At 45.8% G+C, this 24,602-nt stretch overlaps 2 protein-coding genes across 2 annotated transcripts in view; both read left to right on the top strand.

Annotated features, from left to right (window-relative positions):
* Positions 1-24,602, top strand: part of LOC127673836 (low-density lipoprotein receptor-related protein 11-like) — a 223,230-nt gene that overhangs the window by 59,341 nt on the left and 139,287 nt on the right. The gene's annotated exons all lie outside the window — the stretch shown is intronic.
* On the top strand, positions 394-19,021 carry LOC127673857 (low-density lipoprotein receptor-related protein 11-like). The gene is given in 7 exon segments (XM_052169612.1): positions 394-1,001; positions 6,591-6,751; positions 9,021-9,168; positions 12,287-12,385; positions 12,388-12,411; positions 13,741-13,947; positions 18,112-19,021. Coding segments are annotated over 7 exon segments (1,362 nt in total). The 5' UTR covers positions 394-442; the 3' UTR covers positions 18,276-19,021.

Below are 24,602 nucleotides of genomic sequence, written 5' to 3'. Positions count from 1 at the left end.
CCCGAGCGCCCTACCCTGTGAGCTATGGCCTTGCGCGGGTCTGATTGCTTAGTGATGCCTGCTAGGCCCAAACACCCACGCTGCCTAGGGTGTGATCGAGACACGGGGCAGCCAGGCAACTCTGGGGAGTCCCCTCCTCCTCCCCGCCGCGCGCCTGCGGAAGTCCCGCCCCGAGCCGCCCCAGCACGCCAGGCTCCGCCCCGCCGCAGCCGCTGTCCGCACGCCGGTGCTGATCCACGCAGAGGCCGCTCGTCACCCCGGTGCGCTTCCGCGGCCGAAGCGAAGATCAAGGCACCGAAAGCCCTTAGCCTGGTAGAAGGGCCAGAGCGGCGCCAAGTCCGGCCGAGTACGGCCCGCGATGCCTCTCGAAGCCGGCACGCTCCCCGCCTCCGTGAAGCAGCCAGGCCCCGGGGCCGCCGAGCTCTGAGGCCGCGCTCGTGCCATGGCCGCCCGGGGAGGACCGGGCCCCGGCTCCCGGCACCGCGCGCTCTGCGGGCTGCTGCTGCTCTGCCTCTGGCTGCCCGGCGGCCGGCCCGGGGAGCCCGCCGCTCCGTCGTCCGGGGTGGATAGGCTGCTTCAGGACTTTCGCCGGCAGCTACAGCGGGCACGGCCTCGCGAGGAGCTGGAACCGGAGCTGCTGGGCGGCCCGCGGGAGGATTGCCCGGGTGCGGGCGGTACGGCGGTCTACCGGGCGGTGCCCGACACCATCATCCGCCCGCAGGACTCCATCGCGGCGGGAGCCAGCTTCCTGCGCGCGCCCGGGACCGTGCGCGGCTGGCGGCAGTGCGTGGCGGCCTGCTGCTCCGAGCCGAGCTGCTCGGTGGCGGTGGTGCAGCTGCCCCGGGGGCCCAGCGTGCCCGCACCCATGCCCGCGCCCCGCTGCTACTTGTTCAACTGCACGGCGCGCGGCCGCAGCGTCTGCAAGTTCGCGCCGCTCCACGGGTTCCGCACTTACACCCTCAGTCGCGCCGGGGACGCCGCCGGGTTCTCTGCCGGACCAGGTAAGCGCCACCAGGAGGGTCCCGCCTGCCATCAAGCATGCAAACTCCTCTGCTTCCAGAGGATAAAAGCTGCAGGTAACAGGGAAAGTGGCTCACATTTTTTTTCAGACTTTGGGCTGGTGCTAAGATAGTGCGGTAAATGGGTAGTCCATTGGGCTACCTTTGAAAGATAGGAGGGCAGATCCGAGAGGACTCACGGATCGATTTAAGAGGATATCTCAGAACCTTCTTTATCCCAGTCAAGATCATTTTAGTTTTATTTCGTCTCATAGGTTTTATGAAGCGTGCTTTACAGCAGGAAATAGCAAGGACAAGATTTGATTAGATACAAAGTTGCTCCTAACACCCACTCCTGCTTCCTGCTTTGGCTCTCTGCCAGCACATACTTAATTCAGATTAAAAAGAATGTAAAGGAAAACTTGTCACTCGGTCTTCATTTTTTTCTTCCACCCCTTGCCCAAAAATTACTTCACATTCGTGACCTTGTTGGTTTTGTATCCCGCTCAATTTAAGGAGGGCCAGCTGTGTGCGGAGGGGGTCGGAACTCTGTACTGGAGTCTGCTGGGCTAAGGACACAGTGTATAAAGTTTGTCTCTCTTTAAAAGGCCTAAACTGCTTGCCCTGTGGCTTTTATATCAGTTGCTCTAGAAAAACCAAGGCACAAAGCAGGGGCAAAGTAGCACAGAAACAAAGTTTATCCTCCCCACCCCCACCCCCACCCCCAGGTTCGCTGCACTCTTCTGTCACAAATTTGCATTGCTACCAGAGCTTTCCTTAAACCCAGGGTGCGGAAAGTAAACAGGATTAAGAGTAAGGCCCAAACTAAAGCCATCTAAGTGGTTTTTTACCCTCCCTCCCACTCCTTCCTTCCTTTCTCTAGGGGGAGTTTGCCACGTGATCACTGGCTTGGCCTCCTCTCTGGGGAGCACTCACTGCCCACTCTCCGGGAAGCACTGATGTGCCCAGATTTCTTAGGGTCCTCAGCGACCTCTGGTGCGGCCTTGGCTCGCCGGCTGCATTGATTGGCCCTGTATGGAGGGCAAAGGGCGTTTTACAGACTCCGGGGATTCCCGGTCCAGATGCTTACCTGTTTGAGTTCTTTGTTTGTAAGACCACGTCGGCTTTCCTTTCAGGATTATTATGCTTTCTTTCCTGCTTTCTTGTGAATCTTGTGAGCATGTGTAACTTGAGGCTAAATGAGACAGTGAGTTAGCACAGCTCCTTGCAGGGAATTGTAACCAGTCTTTAAGGAAGAAACGGGGCGGGATGGGGGTGAGGATGATTGCTGGATGGGACCGGATCAATTTAGAATGGTTTACCCATCTGCCAGTATATTGGTCACTCTGGGTGAGTTCGATGTTAGAAGCTGTTTTAAGCTATTTGCTGTTTCTCACAACAGCTCAAAGGTCAAATCCTGTTGTAGGGAAGGCTGGCCTGAAAAGCAACCTGCCTGAGGGCCACTCAGCAAGTAGTTTGCTGAGCTGAGCCCTGGAATAGCTCGCAGAGCTTTCCCTCACAGCCCTGGGCCTGTCACTCTCAAGCCTGACACAGCTGTTAGAGATAGTGAGAGGATTGAAGGATAGAGTAGGAAGGTATCTTGATGTGACAGCCTACCTGCTAGAACATCTGAAGTGCCAGAGATCCTCCAGATTGAGTCTAGGCTCCTCCCACGCCAAGTCCCTGGAAACCATCTTGGACTTGGCTCTGTTCTAGCTCAAGTTGCCATAATGAGTGAGCGTGGATGTTTCTTGTGATTTTTCTGGGCAGTATAGGTGTCTATGGTATTACAGAACCTTGTGGTTGGCTGGTGTGACTGATTGGACAGACCCGTGGGAGGCCTTGAGTAAAGAGGGCTGTGGGGTGGAGGCCCACGTCCTTGGGATCCTGTAGGAGCTGAGAATATCATCTCTCAGCGTTCAGGGACCAGAACCTGTGTGCTGTTTTAACTAAGCTAGCCTGAAGTCCAGTGTCTCTGCATAGCGCTTGGAAAGAACCCTTTGCAAGTCAAACCAAAGCCTCGGATGAAATTCAGCCTTCTGCCAAGCAGACCTCCCTCTGCTGTCAGTCTTCATGTAGGTAGCGAGGACCGACCTTCCTGTTCAGGGCTGATCCCCCGCAGCAGGCTGACACATCTCCACTAACCTGGCTAAATAAATAATACTCAGATTACTTGTTGGCAGTGTTGGAGAAAAGGTATTGAGACAACTCTGACCACACACACGTTCCAGATGGACATTTACTTTTGTTTGTTTGTTTTTGGTTTTGATTTTTGAGACAGTCTTTCTGTGTAACAGAGGCCTGGCCATCCTGGACTCTTTTCATAGACCAGGCTGGCCTCAGACTCGCAGAGGTCCGCCTGCCTCTGCCTCCCGAGTGCTAGGATTAACAGAAGCATTCACATCCTTTACTTATTCAGTGTGTTTATGGACATGCCTGCCACAGCCTTTGTATGGGAGACAGGCAAACTTGCAGGAGGTTGGTTTTCTTCCATCGTGTGGATCTTGGAGGCAGAATTCAAGTTGTCAAATTTACAGAGCCATCTCAGTGGCTCTATATACACAAATATTTTAAAATTAAGCCACAGTCTACTCTATAGTTAGAAAAACTAGAAACTAAATTCAGTATTGTCTATCTGGAAGGAAGAAGTCTTCAAATCAGTTAAGTAGACCATCAAAGAAAGATTTTATACAAATTCAAAAAAACTGTGTCAATAAATAAGGAACTGCAAACAAGAGTCTAGGAAATACACTCTTAAAATATTAGCAGAGCTAAGGGTTGCTTTGGCAAAAGTAAGCAAAGGTTCAAGTAAAGAAGACATGCAGCTGATAAACACAGGAAGTGGCCCGGGTTAAAGGTAGGCAGAGGCTAGGCATACAGCTTCAAGGGACAGCACTTAGCTAGCACATCAGAGGGCCTAGGCTCAATCCCCAGTACCATCAGAAAGAGTGTGTGTGTGTGGGGGGGAGAATCAAATGTAAATGTCAGCTTACACTTACTAAATTGTAAAAAACAACCTAACCAGCCAGGCGATGGTGGTGCACGCCTGTGATCCCAGCACTCTGGGAGGCAGAGACAGGGGGATTTCTGAGTTCGAGGCCAGCCTGGGCTACAGAGTGAGTTCCAGGACAGCCAGGGCTATACAGAGAAACCCTGTCTCGAAAAACCAAATCCAAAAAAAAAAACAAACAAACAAAAAAAAAACAAACAAACAAAAAAAATCTAACCTGGCACACGTGTGAGACACTGTGTACTCATGAGCATTGATGGTGTAAACTGGTACCAAGCTCTTGGAAGCCAACTAGGAAATAATATATCAGAGATTTAAAATATCCATTCTTCGAGGGTAGGGGTTTTCAGCCTTCCCAATGCTTTAATACACAACCTCATGTTGTGGTGACCCACCCCACCATAAAATTATCTCTGTTGCTGCTTCATACTGTAATTTTGCTACTGTTATGAATCCTAATGTAAATAATTTTGGAGATAGAGGTTTGCCAGAGGGGTCGTGACCCACAGGTTGAGAACCACTGTTCTAGTTTTTTGGGGTTTGTTTGTTTGTTTTTTAAGGACAATAATCTGTGCTAGAGAAACAGTATGAGCAATAATATGATAATTGTGGTATTGTTTACAGTGATAAAGTTGATGAAATATAAATGTTTCATTCAGACTGATAGTGAATGTCAAGTGAGGAGATGCAGGTAGAACCCTTAGCACACTGCACTACATGGTACAAATAACTTACCAGTAAGGTGCACTCATTTCATCCCAGCACTCAGGAGGCAGGGGCAGGGGCAGGGGCAGAGTCAGGGGCAGGGGCAGGGGCAGGGGCAGGGGCAGGGGCAGGGGCAGAGGCAGAAACAGGTGGATCTCTGAGTTTTAGGCCATCCAGGTCTATGAAGAGTCCAGGACAAGTGAGGGCTCTGTTACACAGAGAAACTCTTTCTCAAAAATAAATAGAGTATAAATTATATAACATATAGCATATAATATTTTATTATATATTATAAATATCGTATAATTGTTACACAATTGTTTTATTTATTTAATTTCAAAATTAATTTTATTAATTAAATTAATTAATAATACATTTCATTGTTGTTGTTGTATTTGATCATCAGTATCCTATGGGAAAGACAGATGGGACTTCACATACTTAAAATAATGAGAGCCATACTGGAATTATGGATTTTTTTTTTCTTCAGTGATGCAGTTTAAAAATAAATAAATGATTGATTCTCCAGCCTGGAAAGGAGAGACAAACAATCCCAGAAAGCTTTCGTCTCTGCATCTGTAGGCCTGCCTTCCCTTCTCTGGCCCCACCTTGTTTTTGGATTGCCCAGCCTGTCTGTAGCCTTTGCACCACTTGGCACAGATTCAGGTCTGTCAGGGAAGCTCCAGTCGCAGCAGGTGTGGGAAGAGGCCACTAGCTCCTTCTGTGCAGTAAGCCCCGCCTGGCAGCCCTCAGTCTCAGCTGTGTGAGTTGCACTTCACCTCCCTAGGTCTGACCCACTGTGGTTAGTTCCCAAAATAAATCAATGTTCCCACAGTACTTAACATGCTCAATTACATTTTTATTTATAATGAAAATTCGAAATTACATTTATCTCACTCTTGGAGGGTTGTGCTTTGTTTGCTTCCAGAACTGTTTCTGTGTAGATAAGCTCTGGTATAATTAGCCTGACTGGAACTGAGGAGAAATTGTTTTCTCAGAGGTCATCAGAGGTCAAGTTAGACTGAGGGTTTCACTGGGCTCAGAAGTCATATCTATGATGCAGTTAAACAAAGTCAGTGACAGTTATGACGTTTCTTCATGAGAAGCAAGATTAATTTGTTTCCTGACAAGCAAGATATTTCAGTGCTTTCTCATTCTTCCATGTAAAACCTTTGAAGGTTTTAAAAATATATTATTGGGATCCGGAGAGATGGCTCAGTGGTTAAAAATACTGGCTGGTCCTCCTCAGGGCCTGGGTTCAATTCCCGGCATCCACATGGCCATCCACACCTGTCTGTAACTCCAGTTCCAGGATCTCTGACAACATCACATAGACACACATGCTGGAAAAACACCAATGCACATAACTTAAAAGTAAATCATTAAAAAAATTTTTTTTAATGGGGCTGGAGAGATGGCTCTGTGGTTAAGAGCACTGGGTGCTCTTCTAGAGGACCTCGGTCCAATTTCCAGCAACAACATGGTGGCTCACAACCATCTGTAATGGGATCCAATGCCCTCTAAATAGCTACAGTGTACTCATGTATACACATAAATATATGTGTATGTGTGTGTGTATATATATATGTACAGATGTATGTATATGTATATATATGAGTATATATGTATGTACGTGTATATATACACACATATATGTATGTGTATACTCATATATATACATATATATGTATATACATATATATAATTAGTTTTCTATAGCACGCCATACTTCCTCTTCCACATGCAGCATTGCTGAAAGTCCATGTCAGAATAGGATGGAAGTTATTCTCTTTGAGGTTTTTTGGATGGACTGATCTGCAGACAAGATCGGCTGGGGAATCAGAGAGCACGCCTCTCACGTCTCTTCTCTTTCACAGGTGAGGACGAGCCTCCAGTCAGCAGGGCTGGGAAGGATGTGATTTTACAGCTGCCCACAGACGGGGTAGTTCTAGACGGCCGAGAAAGCACAGATGACCAGGCCATCGTCCTTTATGAGTGGACGCTGCAGCAGGGTGACCCGTCCTCAGTGGACATGAAGGTGACTCTTGTTGATCTTGCTATCAAAACTGATGTTTCTGGGAAGTTTTCTGTAATGTCCTTCGCTGTCAGTCCCTAAATGCACGTAAACAAGCAGAGTGAACTTACGATGGACAGATCATAAAATCGATTATCCTAAACATGATTTATTCTGTAAACTCCCTTTGGTGCTCAGTAAATGGTCTTGATTGTTTGCTTGAGAGCTTGCCAGGGTCCTGCTCCTTCAGCTCAGAGGAAAAGACTTAGGCTGAGTTTCAATAATCCTGGTTCCTTTTTAAAAAGGTTTTTCTCTTTTCTTAGTATAAGATTTAGGTCATGGCCAAGTATGATGGCACGTGCCTGTAATTCTAGTACTCAGTGGGTTGAGGCAGGAGAATCTTGTGATTCAAGGCCAGTCTAGACTAGGTCACCAATGCCTGGCTACCCTGGACTAAAAGTTTAGAAAGTACCGGGCAGTGTTGGTGCACACCTTTAATCCTGGCACTCAGGAGGCAGAGGCAGGCAAATTTCTGAGTTCAAGGCCAGCCTGGTCTAGAGAGTGAGTTCCAGGACAACCAGGACTACACAGAGAAACCCTGTCTCAAACAAAACAAAACAAAACAAAAAAAAGTCTGAAAGGAACGAATATAAAGAGGGAGTCAATAATCATGGAATGAATTCTTTCTTTACGTGATCTGGAAGCATTGTAATCCTCCTCGTGACACTGTGCTAAGAAGTGAGGTGGGCACAGCATAAGGCCGTCCTGCTCCCTGCTCCCCTGGGACGGAGGTGCTGCATATCCCAGCCATGAGACAGTTAGAGCCATTTCTAACGAGGAACACTTCCAGACTAAGTCTCACACACTCACTTTGGACTGAATCTCTGAACCTGTAAGCCAGCCCCAACTAAATATTGTCCTTATAAGAGCTGCCTTGGTCATGGTGTCTGTTCACAGCAGTAAACCCTAACTATCAGATATTTACATTATGATTCATAACAGTAGCAAAATGTATAGTTATGAAGCAGCAACAAAGATAATTTTATGGTTGGGGGTCACCACAACATGAGTAACTGTATTAAAGGGTTGCGACAGCATTAGGAAGGCTGAGAACCACCGGCTTAGGACATGACGTATAAAGGGAGTTTCTGCTTCAGTCCAGTGTCATCAAGATGGGAGCATGGCAGCATCCAGGTAGGCATGGCGCAAGAGGAGCTGAGAGTTCTACATCTTCATCTGAAGGCTGCTAGCAGAATATTCACTTCCAGGCAGCTAGGATGAGGGTCTTAAAGCCCACGCCCACAGTGACACACCTACTCCAACAAGGCCACACCTCCTAATAGTGCCACTCCCTGGGCCAAACATATTCAAACCACTAGAACAGGGTATCTGATATGTGACCCCAATAGGGTCATGTCTCACAGGCTGAGAACCTCTGTCCTAGCTTACTGTTGGATTTGGTGTTTTTGAGACAGGGTTTCGCTGTATAGCCCTGGCTGTCCTGGAACTCACTCTGTAGACCAGGCTGGCCACAAACTCAGAAATCTGCCTGCCTCTGCCTCCCAGAGTGCTGGGATTACAGGCCTGCGCCGCCACCGCCCAGCCTTAGCTTACTGTTAATCAGCTCTACTACTTAACCAAACAGTCTGTACTTGGCTCTATGTACTGTACTAGACTTCCCTTTGGAAAATGCTGAATGCATCCTTTTATTCTGTATAAAAATCCTGGTAATGTTTTCCAGACCATCTACCTTCTAGCCTAATCCAGATTTTCTTAGATGTGTATTCTCCATAAAATCTGAAGCCCCTAATTGAATTCCTCGTGTACGCTGTGGTTCCTTCTGAACCTGCTAACACCCTCCTGTGATCTGCACATTGGTCCTGATGCTTGCTAACAAAGCCAGTTGCATGAACTGTGTTAGTAGCTGTGTCATAGGATAGGTTCACGCTGAGTCTTCCGACCACCCGCTTCATCCTTCCACGTGACCGCCGCCATCATGGCCTCCCCTTTCCTGTGTCTGTGTGCCTGACTGCCCAACCCCTTGCAGCACCTCCTTCCTGTCTGTCTTCTTTACTTTTCAACGTTTTGGTTTAATTTGTACATCACAAGTCATTTCTACCTTGGAGCGTCACCCATCATTTGTTATTGTTTCTGTTTCAAAGTTATTTATTTATCACTTCTAAGGAGATAAGAGGAGCGGACGGCTCGTCTCGGGGAAGGGGCAGGGTGCTTGTCCCTGTGTGCTCCTGGTGCTCTGCGCTAAGCTCTCTTCCCTAACCTGTTTGTCTGGCAGGTGCCTCAGCCAGGAACCCTGAGGCTGTCCCGCCTGAAGGAAGGAGCGTACATCTTCCAGCTGACTGTGACTGACTCTGTGGGTCAGAGAAGCTCCGACAACGTGTCTGTGACTGTGCTTCCCCGGCTCTACTCCATGGGAGATGAGGGTAAAGTCCTTCCATTGTGTCCCCACGGCAAGCCAAACCCAGCTGGTCGTGGAAGGATCGTGTCAGTGGGATGCACATCCTGGGGTCACAGTTCACGGGCTCCTCCGTCTTATTTTCAGTGCTTGAAGTGTTTACTAAAAATGTAACAGAAAATATGGGCTCTATGTTTAGGACCATTAGGATCCCACTGGTGAGAGTGCAGAGAGCATTCTCAGGGCATAGACCATGAGCCAGGGTCCTGAGTGCTGACCTTCTGCCTTTCCTCTTTGACCTTGTTAAAGACAGCACCTTGCTTTCCTAGAAGAGGGTTTAATGTAAAGACAGAGGGCCCTTCTGATATGCATGTTTGAAGTGTTTAACTGAATTCTACAGTTTAAACAGTTCAGCCAATGGAATCACAGGGTGAAATCACAGGTAGAATGGTGGCTAAAAGCTGAGGTCATTATGTAGGAAATACTTGTAAATAATCCAAATAAAGCCGGGCTGCGGTGGTGCACGCCTGTAATCCCAGCACTCTGGGAGGCAGAGGCAGGTGGATTTCTGAGTTCGAGGCCAGCCTGGTCTACAGAGTGAGCTCCAGGACAGCCAGGACTATACAGAGAAACCCTGTCTCAAAAAAAAAAAAAAAAAAAAAAATCCAAAACAAACAAACTAACAAACAAAAAAACCAAAAAATCCAAATAAATAGAATGAGTCAAAAGACTAAGTTTAAATATTCTTACCACAAAAAATGAGTAGAAAACGTGATATAGATTGTTTACTGACTTGATCTAGTTAGTACTAAATATGTACATACAAATAGTATATACATATATGCATGTATGTGTATTATATGCATATCAACACATACCCTTGGGTACCATATATCTATATACTATTGCCCATAAATTAAAAATAAAATATGGGGTACAGGGAGGAAAGGCATATGATAAGCTAGAAAGCAGACTTGACTATATCAATAGTTTATATGATAAACCACTTAAAAATATTAGAAAGAAAAACATGTGGTTAATGCCTACAGTTGGACTGAAATAGGCAAAGTTAAAAAGCTCTGCTCAAAAGTTCTGCTCAAGAAACCAAGTGGTGCTAGTGCACATTCTTAATTCCCACACTCAGGAGGCAGAGGCACGCAAATCTGTGAGTTTGAGGCCAGCCTGGTTTACAGAGTGAGTTCCAGAACAGCCAGAGCTGCACAGAGAAACCCTGTCTCAACATAAAAAGACAAAAACAAAGCAACCAAAAAGGAGTCATGGAGGTGCTCTTCCTAATTACAGAACGTGCTATGAAGTCACCGATGAAATGCCGCTTGTAAACGTGGTAAACAGGCGGGGACATTAGACAGGAGTTTCTGTCTCCATTAACATACACACATACATACACACACATACATACACACACATACACACATACATACACACACACACATACATACACATACATATGCACACACATACACACACCCATACATACACACACATATGCACACACATACATACACACATACATACACACATATGCACACACATACATACACACATACATACACACACATATGCACACACATACATACACACACATACATACACACACACATATACACGCACACATACACACACACACATACACACACATACATACACACATAAATACACACACATACATACACACATGCACACACATTGAATGCATGCGAGGAGCCATCTCTGCAGATAGCAGACTGGAGAGAGAGCACTTTACCCTGAGCTAGCAGAGTGGTTCAAATAGGGACAACCTTCACACCTTCACCTAGGGCTTCACACCTTCCCTTTTTAGGGCAGGGAAACAAAACACTTGAACATTTAATTTTACTCATTTTCAATCTTTTGACATTTTTTCAGTGTGTTTACTAAGGTGTGTGGTGTTTGTTTTATTCAGTGTGTACACACTCAGTGTGTGTGCCTGCACATGTATACGCGTGTGTAAAGGTCAGAGGACAGCTTGCGGGGAGTTGTTGCTCTCTTTCCAGCATTGTGGGTTCCTGGAATTGACCGCATGTTTTCAGGCTTGGTGACAGCACCTTTACCCACTGAGTCATCCTGCAGTCCCCCTTGGGTGTGGTGTCTCAGAACACCAGCACATGCAATTTATGAGTCAATTTGAGCTGTGTGTTTATTATGATGCTTAAAACGTTTAGAGACCGCTATTCCAGTAACAGATTAAGTATAAATGCTGATCTGTCTCTAACGCGACATAGAAATAAGGAGAACCCTGCAGTTTGGGGTTTTCCTGTCAGGTGAGTAAGATTGCTTGGTGATCAGTGCCCTTGCTTCTGCCTCCTCCCTCTGGTGGCTGTCGCTGACCCTACAGGCCTAAGTTTTCAAGGAGTCCACACTGAGAGCTATCCCAGCAGTTCCAGCATTCTTCCTTTCTTTACTTTCTCCTTTAGGATCAAGAGCGCTTCCAATCACCTTGCGCCCAGACAGGGTCACTTTCCAGTCTTTTAGTTGACAGCTTTTCAATAAAATACATGCACATCCGTCTGAGCACATCAACTGTGCTTAGCTTTTGCTGTTAGTGCAGAGTCTTATAATCTGCCAGTCGTGTTCCTGAGAGAGCCATTTTGTCCCCTGTCACCATGTCATGGTAGGATGTCAGGGGGCTGGGGAGATGGCTCAGCAGCTAGGAGTACTGGCTGCTGTTCCAGAGGCCAAGGGGTTCAATTCCCAGCACCCACGTGGCAGCTCACCACCGTCCCAAGGGATCCTATACTGTCACACAGATATACGTGCAGTCAGATCACCAGTGTACATAAATAAAAGTGAATGAATAAATAAGAAATTGTAGGACTCCTTAAGGCCAGCTTCTAGCTGGGTGCCATTCGTAACTTTACCTGAGTTACAAGTGGAAGGCAAAGGAACCAGGGCAGCAAAGGTTTGAAGGACACCTTTCTGACCGAGAGCTCTGGGACAGCCCAGAGCGTCCAATGAGAGGTGACAGAGGGACCCTCTGACCTGTTGTGCCAGTTCTGTCATGTCACTATCCCTGCCACTTTACCCTGCTTGGTGTCCTTTCCCCAGTCATCCTGACGGGATGTTAACTTGCCCTGCATCCCTCTGACCTGAGACTTGTTCACAAACAGGATGCTCCAGTGCTTGTTCCCGCTACCATTTCTTCTGTGACAGTGGCTGCTGCATTGACATCGCCTTGGCTTGTGATGGCGTGAGGCATTGTCCAGACGGGCTGATGAAGCCTTCTGTCAAAACTGTGAGTCAGTTGCATGGTCTTTTCAGGCAGGGATCTGGATGGGATAGCACCAGCAGGTCAGTGTCTGTAAAATACCAAATTACATGTACTTTTTAAAAAATGGCAAGATGACTCAGTAAATAAAGGCATTTGCTGAAGCCTAATGCCCTCATGATCTGAGTTTAAGCCCAAGGACCCATGGGTGGCAAGAGATAATCAACTCTCACAGGTCTGATTACAGCCTCTGATGTCCACCACGTAGCGTAATACACTTTTAAAAAACATCAAGTACATTAATAATTGCCTTGTTAATAATTGATAATTGCCTTGTGTGTGTCTGTGTGTGTGTGTGTGTGTGTGTGTGTGTGTATGTGATGCAGTCTTGCCACATAGCTGACCTCACAGTTACAATCCTCTAGCCTTAGTCTTCCGAGTTCTGAGATTATAGGCATGGGCCTATGGGTACACTTGGCATTGCTTCTATAATTTTTAAGGATTGTTTATGACACACTGGAGTATGGCTAAGGTGACCTATAAGTCAGCTGTATAAGGTCATGAACCTAAAAGTAGCATAAGAAAGAAGCGCTGTAGTAAATAACCCAGTCAGGTTGGTGTACGGACAGAAGAAAAGAGAAGGTCTCAAAACACAAGGTACAGGAACTGAGGTTGTAGTTCAGCAGTCCAGTGCTTGCATCCAGTGCATGAGGTCCAAGGTTCAGACCCAACTGCAGCAAATGGGGAGACTAGAAGAACAAAACAAAACCCAAGAATATAATGTCGAGTATGTCCGTGTCCATGTTAGGAAGCCACTAGAAGAGGAAAGAACACATTGCCCACTTAAAAACTAAGCAATAGTTTTAGTGAGCTCTGCCTGTCTTAGCTGAGTAAGATAGTAGACTTAAATATCTGTGATTTTAAATCAACTGCAGATACGATGGTTTTAGTTAACGTTCAGAAAAAAGGCTGAGATTATAGCTCCTCAGCATCCATGTTGGAAAAAATGCAAGTATGTCATCATGTGCTAATCCTAGTTCTGAGGAGGCAGAGGCAAGACTGAGGAAGCCTACTGCTCAGCCAGTCTGCCTGCCTCACGAGTCCCAAGCTCTAGGCCAGTAAGAGCATTGTCTCAAACGCAGAGGTTGATAGCACCTAAGGAACAACAAGGTTGTCTTCTGGCTGCCACATGCAGTGTATACACACACACACACACACACACACACACACACACACACAAACAGAGAGAGAGAGAAGAAAAGAAGGGAGGGAGGGAAGGAGGAAGGGGGAAAGGGAGGGAGGGAAGGAGGAAGGAAGGAAGGAGGGAACCCAGCCAGTAACTGAGCTCTTCCACAGTGTCTCTTGACCGCAAGTGGGTGACACACACAGTGGCTACTTCTGCCCAGCCAGGAGTCACGGGATTAAGTGAAGGTGAAGGAGACCCCAGGTTGGGGTCCCAGAGAGCCACTACCCACAGGCAGCCGGCTCCTGCATCCCGCACAGAGAAGAGGATACACTCCACCCAGAAGGCGCCGGAGAGTCAGATCCATCCTGTCCAGCCAGGTAAGGACTCAACAGAGCTCTCCGTAACTAGTTTCTCAGTCGTTGATATTAATATGGTTCAAAGTTATGTTTTGTGCTTGAAGACCATCAGGGAAATGGTACTCCAAAGATGAAAATTGAAATGAAGAATTTGGCCAAACAAAACAAAACAAAACAAAACAAAACCCAACCCTGACATTTGTACTAATGAGTTTACAATGAAGGAGCTCTGGAGCTGTGTATAAGAGGAAGAGCCCTCGTCTCACATCGAAAGGCATTGATTTGACCCCCAGCACTAAAGAGAAATGCACTGTTGACTAATGGAAAGGAACGCCTGGTGGACAGTCCCTGAGGAGTGGGTTCCAGGACCTATGAGAACCAAAGTTCAAAGTTCAAGTCCCATCTGTGAGAGTAGCAACTAGGGCCCGGACAACTCGGCGCATACGGGCACTTGCTGCAAATCCTGACAACCTGATTCCACACCCAAGGCCTCACCTGCTGGAAGGAGAGACCTGATTCCTGAGGTTATCCTCTGACCTCCACACACGGCCGTGGCATATGTGCATGCCCCTCCCTCCCCACATAAAAATAAACAACTATAAAAAAAGTTAATGGCCCCTTAATTGTAAACTCACTAGTACAGTATACATCCTCCTGTATACTGTAAACCACCTCCAAATTACATATGGTCCCTTTTATAATGTAAGTGCTAAATAAATACTTCTGATACTATATATTTTAGGAACTGATGACAAGGAAAACAATCTCTTTATGTGTTCATAGACACCATTTTTGTGTGTGTGATGAGGATTAAAGTCAGGGCTGTATACATGCACAACATACTGACCCACTGCAAAGCACGCCCTGCCTCAGAAACAGGTTTCTAAAGCTTATGGAGGGCACTATAAATGGTCACACAGTGAGGGCGTGCCTAGAATGCGCGGAGCCCCTGGCATCGGGAGCACAGAGCTGCCGCGTGGCCTGTCTGCTCAGTACCTCGTGGCACAATGGCCGGACTGTCACCAATGTGGCTGCAGCTGCAGGGCCTGTTCTCTGTGTGGTCCAAGTCACTCGCTAACAATGCTGTCTTCTTGTATCCAGTCTAGCTGGAGGAAGGAAATCAGGTTTCCAGGCCTACGGAGTGGCATAAAGGAGTGTTGTGTGCCCGTTTACATAGGCTCTAGTTACTGCCAACTCAAGAATGCGTGGGTTCTGTGGCTTATCAGCCAAGACCTTCGAGGCATTGAGCTGAAATATGTACAAAAAACCATTTTCTGCATACAGTTGTGGTGCCCTTCCTCTACTAAATGTGCCAGCACCTCAGGCTGTAGCTTATCTTTGTTTTTAGGACATTCATGCATTTATTTCTATAACACTGGGAGTTCAACTCTGGGCCTCGTACATTGTAAACGACTCTACTGGCTTTCAGGATGTTATTATTTACTTTGAGATTCAAGTCTGATCATTGACTTTTTACCCTTTTTATGTATGTATGCATTTATTTATTTTTATGATAGAAGAGAAAGTTTATTATAGATAAATAGGAAGGCATAGCCAGAGGCAGGAACATCTGGGAGAGTGCAGAGTGGACGTGACCAGGACAAGCTGGCCTCTGAGGGGACAGGGGACCCAGGTGCAGCAGCCAGGAGGCCAGAGGTACAAAAAGGACACTTGTCACTCTTCAAGGCTTACCGTTGACTGGACTCAGAAGGAGAGCACTCGGTGGGAACAGCCTACAGCTCTGGGCAATCTGTTTGTGGCGTTTTTTTCCTTGGAGTCTTGATTCCCTTGGCCATACACTTAGCACATCCTGCAGTGTCCTTCTTGCTGGACTTAGGGAATTGTTTCTTCAGAGCAGTACATCAGCACCTGAGGCAAGGGCATGGAGTAATGTCAAACCCTGGGTACTGCGGTTCTGGGCTTCTCACCTTCTTTGTCTGAGGCCTTTCAGACAGCATATTAGTAGACACCATCTCCCTTAGATTAAAATCCTGCAGGTTATCCTAGCTCTTTTATATACCAACTACTGAGGCACAGTGATATCTGTCAGTCCAGGAATATCCTTCCCCCTCCCCCATTTTTAACAATAAGCAAAAATACAAGTTTGAGAACACTCAGATGGCATCCACAATGCATCCTTGAACAGACCTGCATTTCCTCTGTCCAGTTTTCCTTGGTCTCTCGTGAGATTGCTCCTTACTCAGCAGTAGGCACGCTCTGTCATGGGTCAGAATGCCTCAGTTCATGAAAAAACCTTCCTTGTCGTTGCTCTTCTGAAGCAGCCGTGAGAACGACAAGGAAGGTGAGAGCGCTGAGAGTGAGGAAGACTCCTCACCCAGTGGCAGCAGCTGCCTCTGTGGCCATGCACAGCTCCTAAAGAGCATGAAACTTGCATCCATCACCCATTTCTGTGAGTTTCTGACAGCCAGTGGTGCAGGAGACATTCAGCTTGATCTTGAAATGGCTGACCTCTTAAAGGTGTCACACACACACACACACACACACACACACATAAAAGAGCCTGAAGACTTGTTTTCAAAAGTTTCTCTTTTTTATGTTCTCGTCTAGAGAACGTCTCAGGGTTTGTGTTGTAGGGGGAACTGTCCAGACTCTGTATGATCAAAAATCTAGGAAAGTCGTTTGTATCTATGGAAGTGTGATCTCTGGGACAGCTGTAAAAGCTTAGTTCTCCTAAGATGGTGCCAGGAATCCAACAGAACAGTGTGAGGAGGTTCATTTATCACAAACTCGAAGATCGCAATGTCAGAATGCCTTCTTATAGATACATGCACCCTACTGGGACAGTACAGACAGGATTCCTCCCCTGGGAAGTGAGTTCCCATCAGATGGCAGAGCTGTTATGGTAACAGCAGAATGTAATGTCATTGTGTCCATCCATCCATCCATCCATCCGTCCATCATCATGTCTCCCACCCCCTCCTGGCCTTAAAGAGTCATAACTGGCTCTTCTGCCACAACGTCCCTGATTCTCTTCAGATCCTCCATTGTGCCATCTGTCTCTGGTGGGGAGCCAGAAGTCTCATCAGAACCTTCACTATTGCCCATCTGTCTGCCTGCCTGCCTGCCTGTCTGTCCCTGGCATTAATAACTCTTCTAAGAAACTCCTTAGTCCTCAACAGCCCATCTCAGTGTCCCCTGTACTGCTCACCCCTCATCTAAGGGTTAGTTCCATCAGATTTTGAAACCCTCTTTCCTTGTTTACATCTTTTAAAAATGTCATTTAGATATTATACATTTATGAATACATTCCTTTATGTATCTACCATTTGGGCTCAGGGAGAGGCGGTGATCTTAGAAGACGACCCTACAGGAAAACATGTTCCTAGCTGTGACTGCAGATGGGGGAGGGATCCCAGGGACTTAAACTACTAGGTAGAGCCTTGTGCAGGCCAACACAGCTCTGGGACTGCACTCTGTCCCCTCCCAGCTGTGTTAGTAACCTTCCTTCATCAGGAGAAAAAAATGATAATCATGTTTTGTTTAAATCGCTTCTAGGCCATTTGAAGAGAGCCTCTTCAAAGCCTATTGGGGCCTTGGTCTGAAAATGAGCAAAGGGAACGAGGGGGGGTTCGCTCGGCACAAGCCTCGCTTGCTGTACAAACCCCTGAATTCTATATTTAGTATGTGTCACATGGAAACTTCCCCCAAAGTTTTACCATGCTTAAATGTATGAGAAGAATTAACCAGAAGGTCAGTTCTTGCGGTTTTGACCAAGCTCCTGAAATGGAGCTGACCAAGTTTCTTCACCTCACATAGAGCCCCACCCACCCCCAGAGATCCATCTTCCTTTGCCTCCAGAATGCTGGGATTAAAGGCATGAACTACCATGTCCAACTGGCCTGTGTTGAATTATTTTTCAGTAAACACCATTTAAGTACCATCCCTTTCTCAAAATCCATCTTCTAAAAATTAAACAGGGAACTGGAAAGATTAATTAGTGGTCAACTAGAGAATGCAAGTTTGCTTCCCGGTACCTACATCAGGGGATTCACAACTGGCCTCTGGGTGTCCATATCCATATGCATGTCATACACAGACAAACATATATCTAAATTAAAAAAAATAAAGCTGTAATTCTATATTTAATGTGTGTCATGGAGAAACCTTTTTCCTACTTCGTGCCATTTTTAATGTCCCTTTAACATATCTGTTTACTTTCCATAGACAGTAATTCCTCAGGAAAGAACCAAGAAGAAGGAAATTACTTTCTCAAGTCCAAGAGTGGCAAAGCGCGAGCGGAGCACCCTGCCCCGGAAGCAGGTCAGTGGATACCGTGGAGACACTACAGAGTTGACCCGAGCACAACGTTGTTCCTCTCCATTTCATAGCTGGACAACACCAAAATACAAATTATAAACAACTGATGTCTGAGCACAGATACAGCTGTCAAGCACCTGTCTGCATGCCCTGCAGCCTGCTGGCCTATTGCACTGGGCTTGTCTCAGAGTGTTAGATAAGACTCCCTGTCACTCGTCAACTGTGGAGCTGTGGCCACGTATCTCTGGAGACTCAGTTCTTTTTTTAAGAAATTATTATTATTATTATTGATTTGTTTTATGTATATGAGTACACTGTTGCTGTCTTCAGACACACCAGAAGTTGGCATCGGATCCCATTCCTGATGGTTCTTGGAAAGCCTACTCTCTCATTCCTTCCAGTTTCTGGGGCTCGAGGGGTTTCTGAGCTCATGGTGGCTGTAACTTTAACCTTTGTACATCTCTGCTTCCAGGGTGACCTGGGTGTGCAGAGCCCTAATCATCAACCAATCCACTGCTGCGCTGACAGAGTTGGCACTTTTCCAGAAATAGGGTGGAAACGGGATCAATGAGCCACCCACCTCACACACATTCATTAAAACTAGCAGGGCCTTTCAAGAGCTGTGCTGACTCAGGAAGTGGGACAGGGTAACTTTATTAAAAACCACAGCTTAACAGGTGTGCCTTTTCCTGTGTGTGGTTTGATTCACTGTGGCGATGCTACAGAGGGCTGCAGAGCACAGTGACTCTTTCTGCCAGTGACCTGGAGGAAGGTCTGTACCCACAGAACTCCCAACTCCTACCCACTCGGTAACCACCACTTTGAGAAAGAGCATCCTTTCTGCGGTTCTTTGTTCAGATGTGTTTGTAACCAAGAAATGTATGTGAAAGAGACTATTAGTACTAGGTAAAATAGAGATAGAATCTGTTTAGTGTGAGATTTATCTTCCTTGGTTTTATGTAAATATTTAAATTATAAAAGATTAGATGTATATTAAAATTGTAATATTTTGACATAAATATTTATAAATATTTAAATCTATGTATATAATATATTTATGATATTTTATATATATATAAATATTTGATGCAATATATAAAAATAAAACAGGAAACTATAATTTTCTGAATTTCATGCATTTTTCTAAAAGCATATACTGTTTCTTCTCCATTAAGACATGTTTGTCCTATGGATGGAGCTAGAGAACATCATACTAAGTGAGGTAACCCAGACTCAAAAGGTGAATCATGGTATGCACTCACTAATAAGTGGTTATTAACCTAGAAAACTGGAATACCCAAAACATAATCCACACATCAAATGAGATACAAGAAGAAAGCAGGAGTGGTCCCTGGTTCTGGAAAGACTCAGTGAAACAGTATTTGGCAAAACCAGAACGGGGAACTGGGAAGGGGTGGGAGGGAGGACAGGGGAAGAGAAGGGGGCTTACGGGACTTTCGGGGAGTGGGGGGGGGCTAGAAAAGGGGAAATCATTTGAAATGTAAATAAATTATATCGAATAAAAAAAAAAGAATGAAAAAAAAAAAGACATGTTTGTCCTATGGGGATGGGGCATCTGGGAAAGGGGAAATCATTTGGAATGTAAACAAAGAATATAGAAAATAAAAATATTTATAAAAATAGAAGACATGTTTGTCCTTTGTTGCAACTTTCCTTCTGATGTAGGGAGAATGTGAAATGGCCCATTGTCTTAGTTAAAGTTTGTACCATGGTGATAGGACACAAAGCAGAAGAATGTAGAAGAGGAAGGTTTGTTTTGGATGACGATTTTTTTGGAGGGGTTTCCGTTTATGTAATGAGAGGGGTTGGAGGTGGGAGCTGCTCTGCCTGTAGAGGTGGAAAGGTGGCCTCTCTCTCCCTGGCATAGACCAGGAAGCAGAAACAGTAGGCCAGAACCAGGGACAGTAAAGGCCACCCCCAGTGACCTACTTCTGCTAGCCAAGCCCACGCCCTAAGCAGACAGCCTTTAGGACAGGTCTACAGACTGGGGAGGAGCAGTCAAGACATGAGCCTTCCTGGGACAGTTCAGATCCAAACTGCCACACGTTTGCATTCAGATACAAACACATATGTTTACATTGAGTCCTTCCTGTAGGAGGCTCACCTTGCCCTCTGAGTAGATCAGATGTCCTGTTCTGTGTTTCTGTAGACCTTTTCTCTCAGTTCTGGCATTTGCACCCTCATATTTCTTTCTTTCTCTGGAGACCACACGGAGAAAGAGTCTTTTGCTTGTCAGTCAAGAGCCTGGAAGACTTATGTGTGTAAATGAATGACACTGAACAAATGAATGAATAAATGAATGAAAAGCCACAAAGAAAAATTATTTAAAAATCACACTGAGCGAGGATGTGTTTAACAATTTTGAGAACACAAAGTGGCTGTATAAAACACTAAGTTCATGTTGTGTAATCTGAGCACCTCAAATTCCTCATCCCTGCGTACATGAAATTCTATTTTGCACTTAAAGTCTACCAACTATTGAGTGCAGAGGGACAGCAGTCTCAGGAGCGAGCATCTCAGATGCAGGGCACACCATCATCTGTGCTGGGAGTGCAATGTGGTCTCCTGTGTGCTTCTGCTGTGGGAAGCAGAACAGAAACCCACACATCTGCACCCAACCTCAGTGCCTCATTGTTCCCAGCTGGACACTTCTGCAGGATTCCTTCAGTAGTGGATGAGGACTACTGAAGATGTTCAAGAGGAGAATCTGCAGTTGGGAAACCACCCCCTTTTCTCACCACATAAGCCATCTTGCTGTCTGTGGATAGATCTCGGGGTGCATGGTAGATGTTGAGAGTGGAATTGTACTTGCCAAGTAAAGTAACTGAGACTCTGACACTCCCCCATCCCCAGCCAGTAACTCAAAACCTGCCCTTAGTTGGAAACAGAACCTTTTCAGTCAATAGGCTGGGTTGAAATTCTTGCAAAAACAGAAAACTTGAACACAAAGACAGACAGACTCTTCCAAGAAGACCATGTGAAGGGACACAGAGATGTGGCCACTTGCAGAGGAGATCAGACAAGGCAATGATTGGGGCAGGTCTGGGAACAGGTGACACTGTCAGCAACTGAACTCCCCTTTCCCCCTCCCCCCAGTACTTAGGAAGAGTGAGCCAGCACCTGGCCCCTGGACTTCCAGTTTCCACAGCCCTGAGCAATAAAGCTATGAATTTTGAAGCCACACAGCTTGTGGTACGTTGTTATGACTGCTTTAAAACAGTTGATGTGGTTATATATTTTCTTGTTCATTTAAGAGAATTCTGTAAGAACTAACAGGTTAATTGGAAGGAAGAACAAGGAGGCAGATGTAGGAGAACAGTTAGAAAGTAGGGAAGGGGGAAATTGAACTGGTGAAAACATGTAAACCAATAAGCTGATTGTATCCATTGCTGACAGAACCTTTTAGTTGTTTAGTTGAGTGGGAGGAGACTGACTCTCCATCTGCAGAGGGAGCTGGAGGGCATTCCCATGAGGAAAGGAAGTGGGACTGGGCGAAGTCTGGGTAACAGGGAGGCATTCCTGTCCTCTGAGCTACAAGCAGAATTGGCTTCGGATCAGCTAGTGGGTAGAGTGGTGAGCCACCATCTTGGTGGCTCAAGATGGGATGTGATAACCTCCCTCGAAAAGCAGGAAGAACTCTGTGCGAGTGCCTTGGTTGTACTAACACCTCACTATCACAGATATCAGGGATTCTAGAGAGAACAGTGAAATCATACTTTTTTCCTCTGTAGCTCAAAGAGGCAAGCAGGACGTCACCCCTGCTAGACTGGAGAAAGTGTACTATTGTGAAATCCTGAATCTGGCCAGAATTTGTCTTTCAGAAGACAAACTAGATAGAAGAGGGCCCTTGTAAGTCATAGAAATGATGGCTGAGGGAAGGACAGTCTGGCCAGGTTTCACATTTAATAAGGTAACCACCTCATCAAGCTCTGCATGGAGTCAGCCCAAGAGGTCACAAGACCATTGGGAGACACCATGAAAATAACATGGAGAAAGGGGGCGTGGCATGATGCCTCCCAAGAAACTGTGAAGGGAGGCTGAGAAAGAGGCTGAAGTATGATAGCTGCCTCCTGCATTGGAACACGTGCTTCTTATCCTGTTGACCTTTCAGCTCAAGATAAACACAGAGAATGGATGAGAACAACAAGGAGCAAGTGTGGAGCTGTCTATGGAAGGACTTTTTTAGTAGTGGGCGGGGCATCTTGCCTGTCTGGGTAGTGAGTTTCCTGTGAGACTTGCTCTAACAGGGGACAGGTTGTTAATTACCCCCTGATGTTGCAGGGGTAATTCAAAGAAGCAGCAGTTGGATAGGGTGACCAGTTAAGTACTATGAAGTCTGGCTTTCCACTTAAGGGAAGACACATTGAGATGAAATGCTGACTCAGCAGAGGTTAGCCATGGTCGATGAGGGAGCACCCTTCTATCAGAGGGAACTGCAAATATGGATCCTAGGACATTTGGATCCTTGCTCTGGGAATTGTGAAAAGACAAGAAGGGGAGTAATTAAAGTAAGGCTATAGAGAGGGAGAGGGAGGAGGAGGAGGAGGAGGAGGCGGAGGAGGAGGAGGAGGAGGAAGAAGAAGAAGAAGAAGAAGAAGAAGAAGAAGAAGAAGAAGAAGAAGAAGAAGAAGAAGAAGAAGAAGAAATTGGCTCACAATCATGATAGCTAAATCTAAACTGCAGGAAGAAAGAGAGAGGGGAGGATACAGAGCAGAGAGAGAGAGAGAGAGAGAGAGAGAGAGAGAGAGAGAGAGAGAGAGATGGGGGCATAGAAAATTCCAGGATTTAGAAAATTCCAAAGCCAGGAAGCCTTTGTGGGGTTGACCAGGGCCATACTGTCTGAGGAATTCATTGTTTCCCACTCCTTTAGATTTAAAATGTCTGCTATGTGATGTTGATCATGGCTCCTCATCCTTGTGGAGATACAGAAATGACACACAGACGTGAAGATGCAGGAATGATCTATAGGATCGAGGTTAATAGGCCATAGGGATGAATCTGGTAAACCCTTTGCCCAGAGAGGGAGGAGAGTCACCGACAGTGTTACACACCCCTCAGGGAACAGCAGGGACATTCAAAATTCCTGTAGTTGTTTACCTTAAATGAAATATCAAAATGTGTATCAAATGTTGATGCTACATAGGATGTTATTTCTCTTTGGGTGTTCTGGGATAATACAGCCTGATCCTATCAACACTATCTTGTATAGCTTTGAATTTCGTGCAGAAAAGTCCCAAAGTTAAAGTAGTATCTACTCCTAAGTGGTAATGTCATACAATTCTTAAAAGTCCACATTCGTGCAGAAGTGAGGATTATCCATGGGTTCAGTTATTAAGTGTAGGAATGGGATCCAAGCACCTAATGTACCTTCTAACTGGCTTTCCTAGTATTTGTGAGAGTGTCTGTGCAGGTCAGTCCCATGCTACATGCTGGGTCTCATAGATCAACAGCCCTCTGGTGTGTGTGTGTGTGTGTGTGTGTGTGTGTGTGTCATCCCCCTTGATTACTGTACTTAAATCTCTGTCTAAACCTTTTATAATAAACTTGAACTGTCCTTTAAAAACAAAAAGCCAAATTCACATCAAGGATATTTGAATAAGCCTCTTCACATTTGGCTTATCTTGGATTATTAAACTATAATCATACATTTGCATAAATTTAGGAATTAGAAAATAATCTTTTCGTGTAGACTCTACTGCTCAGAAGCCGCTCCAAGGCCAGTGTACATGCTTCTTGCCTCTGAGAACGTAATGAGCTCTGTGGTATTTTCTCTGATTGCAGTCTCACTAACTTTCTTTCCCCATTCGCTTGTTCTTTCCAGGCTGAAGGACACAGGCAGGTGCCTGAATCAATTTTATAAAATTACAAATGATATTTTTGGAAGTATTGTGGCTGTTGTATTTAATTAAAATCTTGAGATATCTTGCTGAGAGTATGTTTTTAAATGCCAAAAAAAAGAAAGAAAGAAAAAGAAAAGAAAGAAAAAGAACCTTTTTATTCCCTTATTTTGTGACTCAGCTTGGCTTTTCTGAATTCCAGCGGTTACGGTTTAAACTTTAAATCAACAGAGAAAAATCCCTTCAGTGCTTTTGTCTTAGTATTTTATGCTTTGTTATTTCTCAGAAGCACATATATGTACCTGTCAGGATTGCCTGGAGAAAGGATGTGGTTTACCCCTTTGGGGCTGATTTGGCTTTTCCAAATTCTGATCTTGGACCTGGGGAGGTTTTAGTGCTGCCCCTCCCCCCTCACCTTCAGGATCACCAGTCTCCAGGGACAAGCTTTGGGCCACTCAGGAGGGCTAACCCTGTACCCCCACCCCAGCTCGGATCTGGCAAGCTGGAGCCAGGAGTGAACCCTTTCAGACTCCTGCCAGG

Source organism: Apodemus sylvaticus, chromosome 23 (assembly GCF_947179515.1).
Source record: "Apodemus sylvaticus chromosome 23, mApoSyl1.1, whole genome shotgun sequence".
Classification (NCBI taxonomy): domain Eukaryota; kingdom Metazoa; phylum Chordata; class Mammalia; order Rodentia; family Muridae; genus Apodemus; species Apodemus sylvaticus.
Note: the sequence above shows the minus strand (reverse complement) of the source record. Positions and strands in the feature narration are given on the sequence as shown.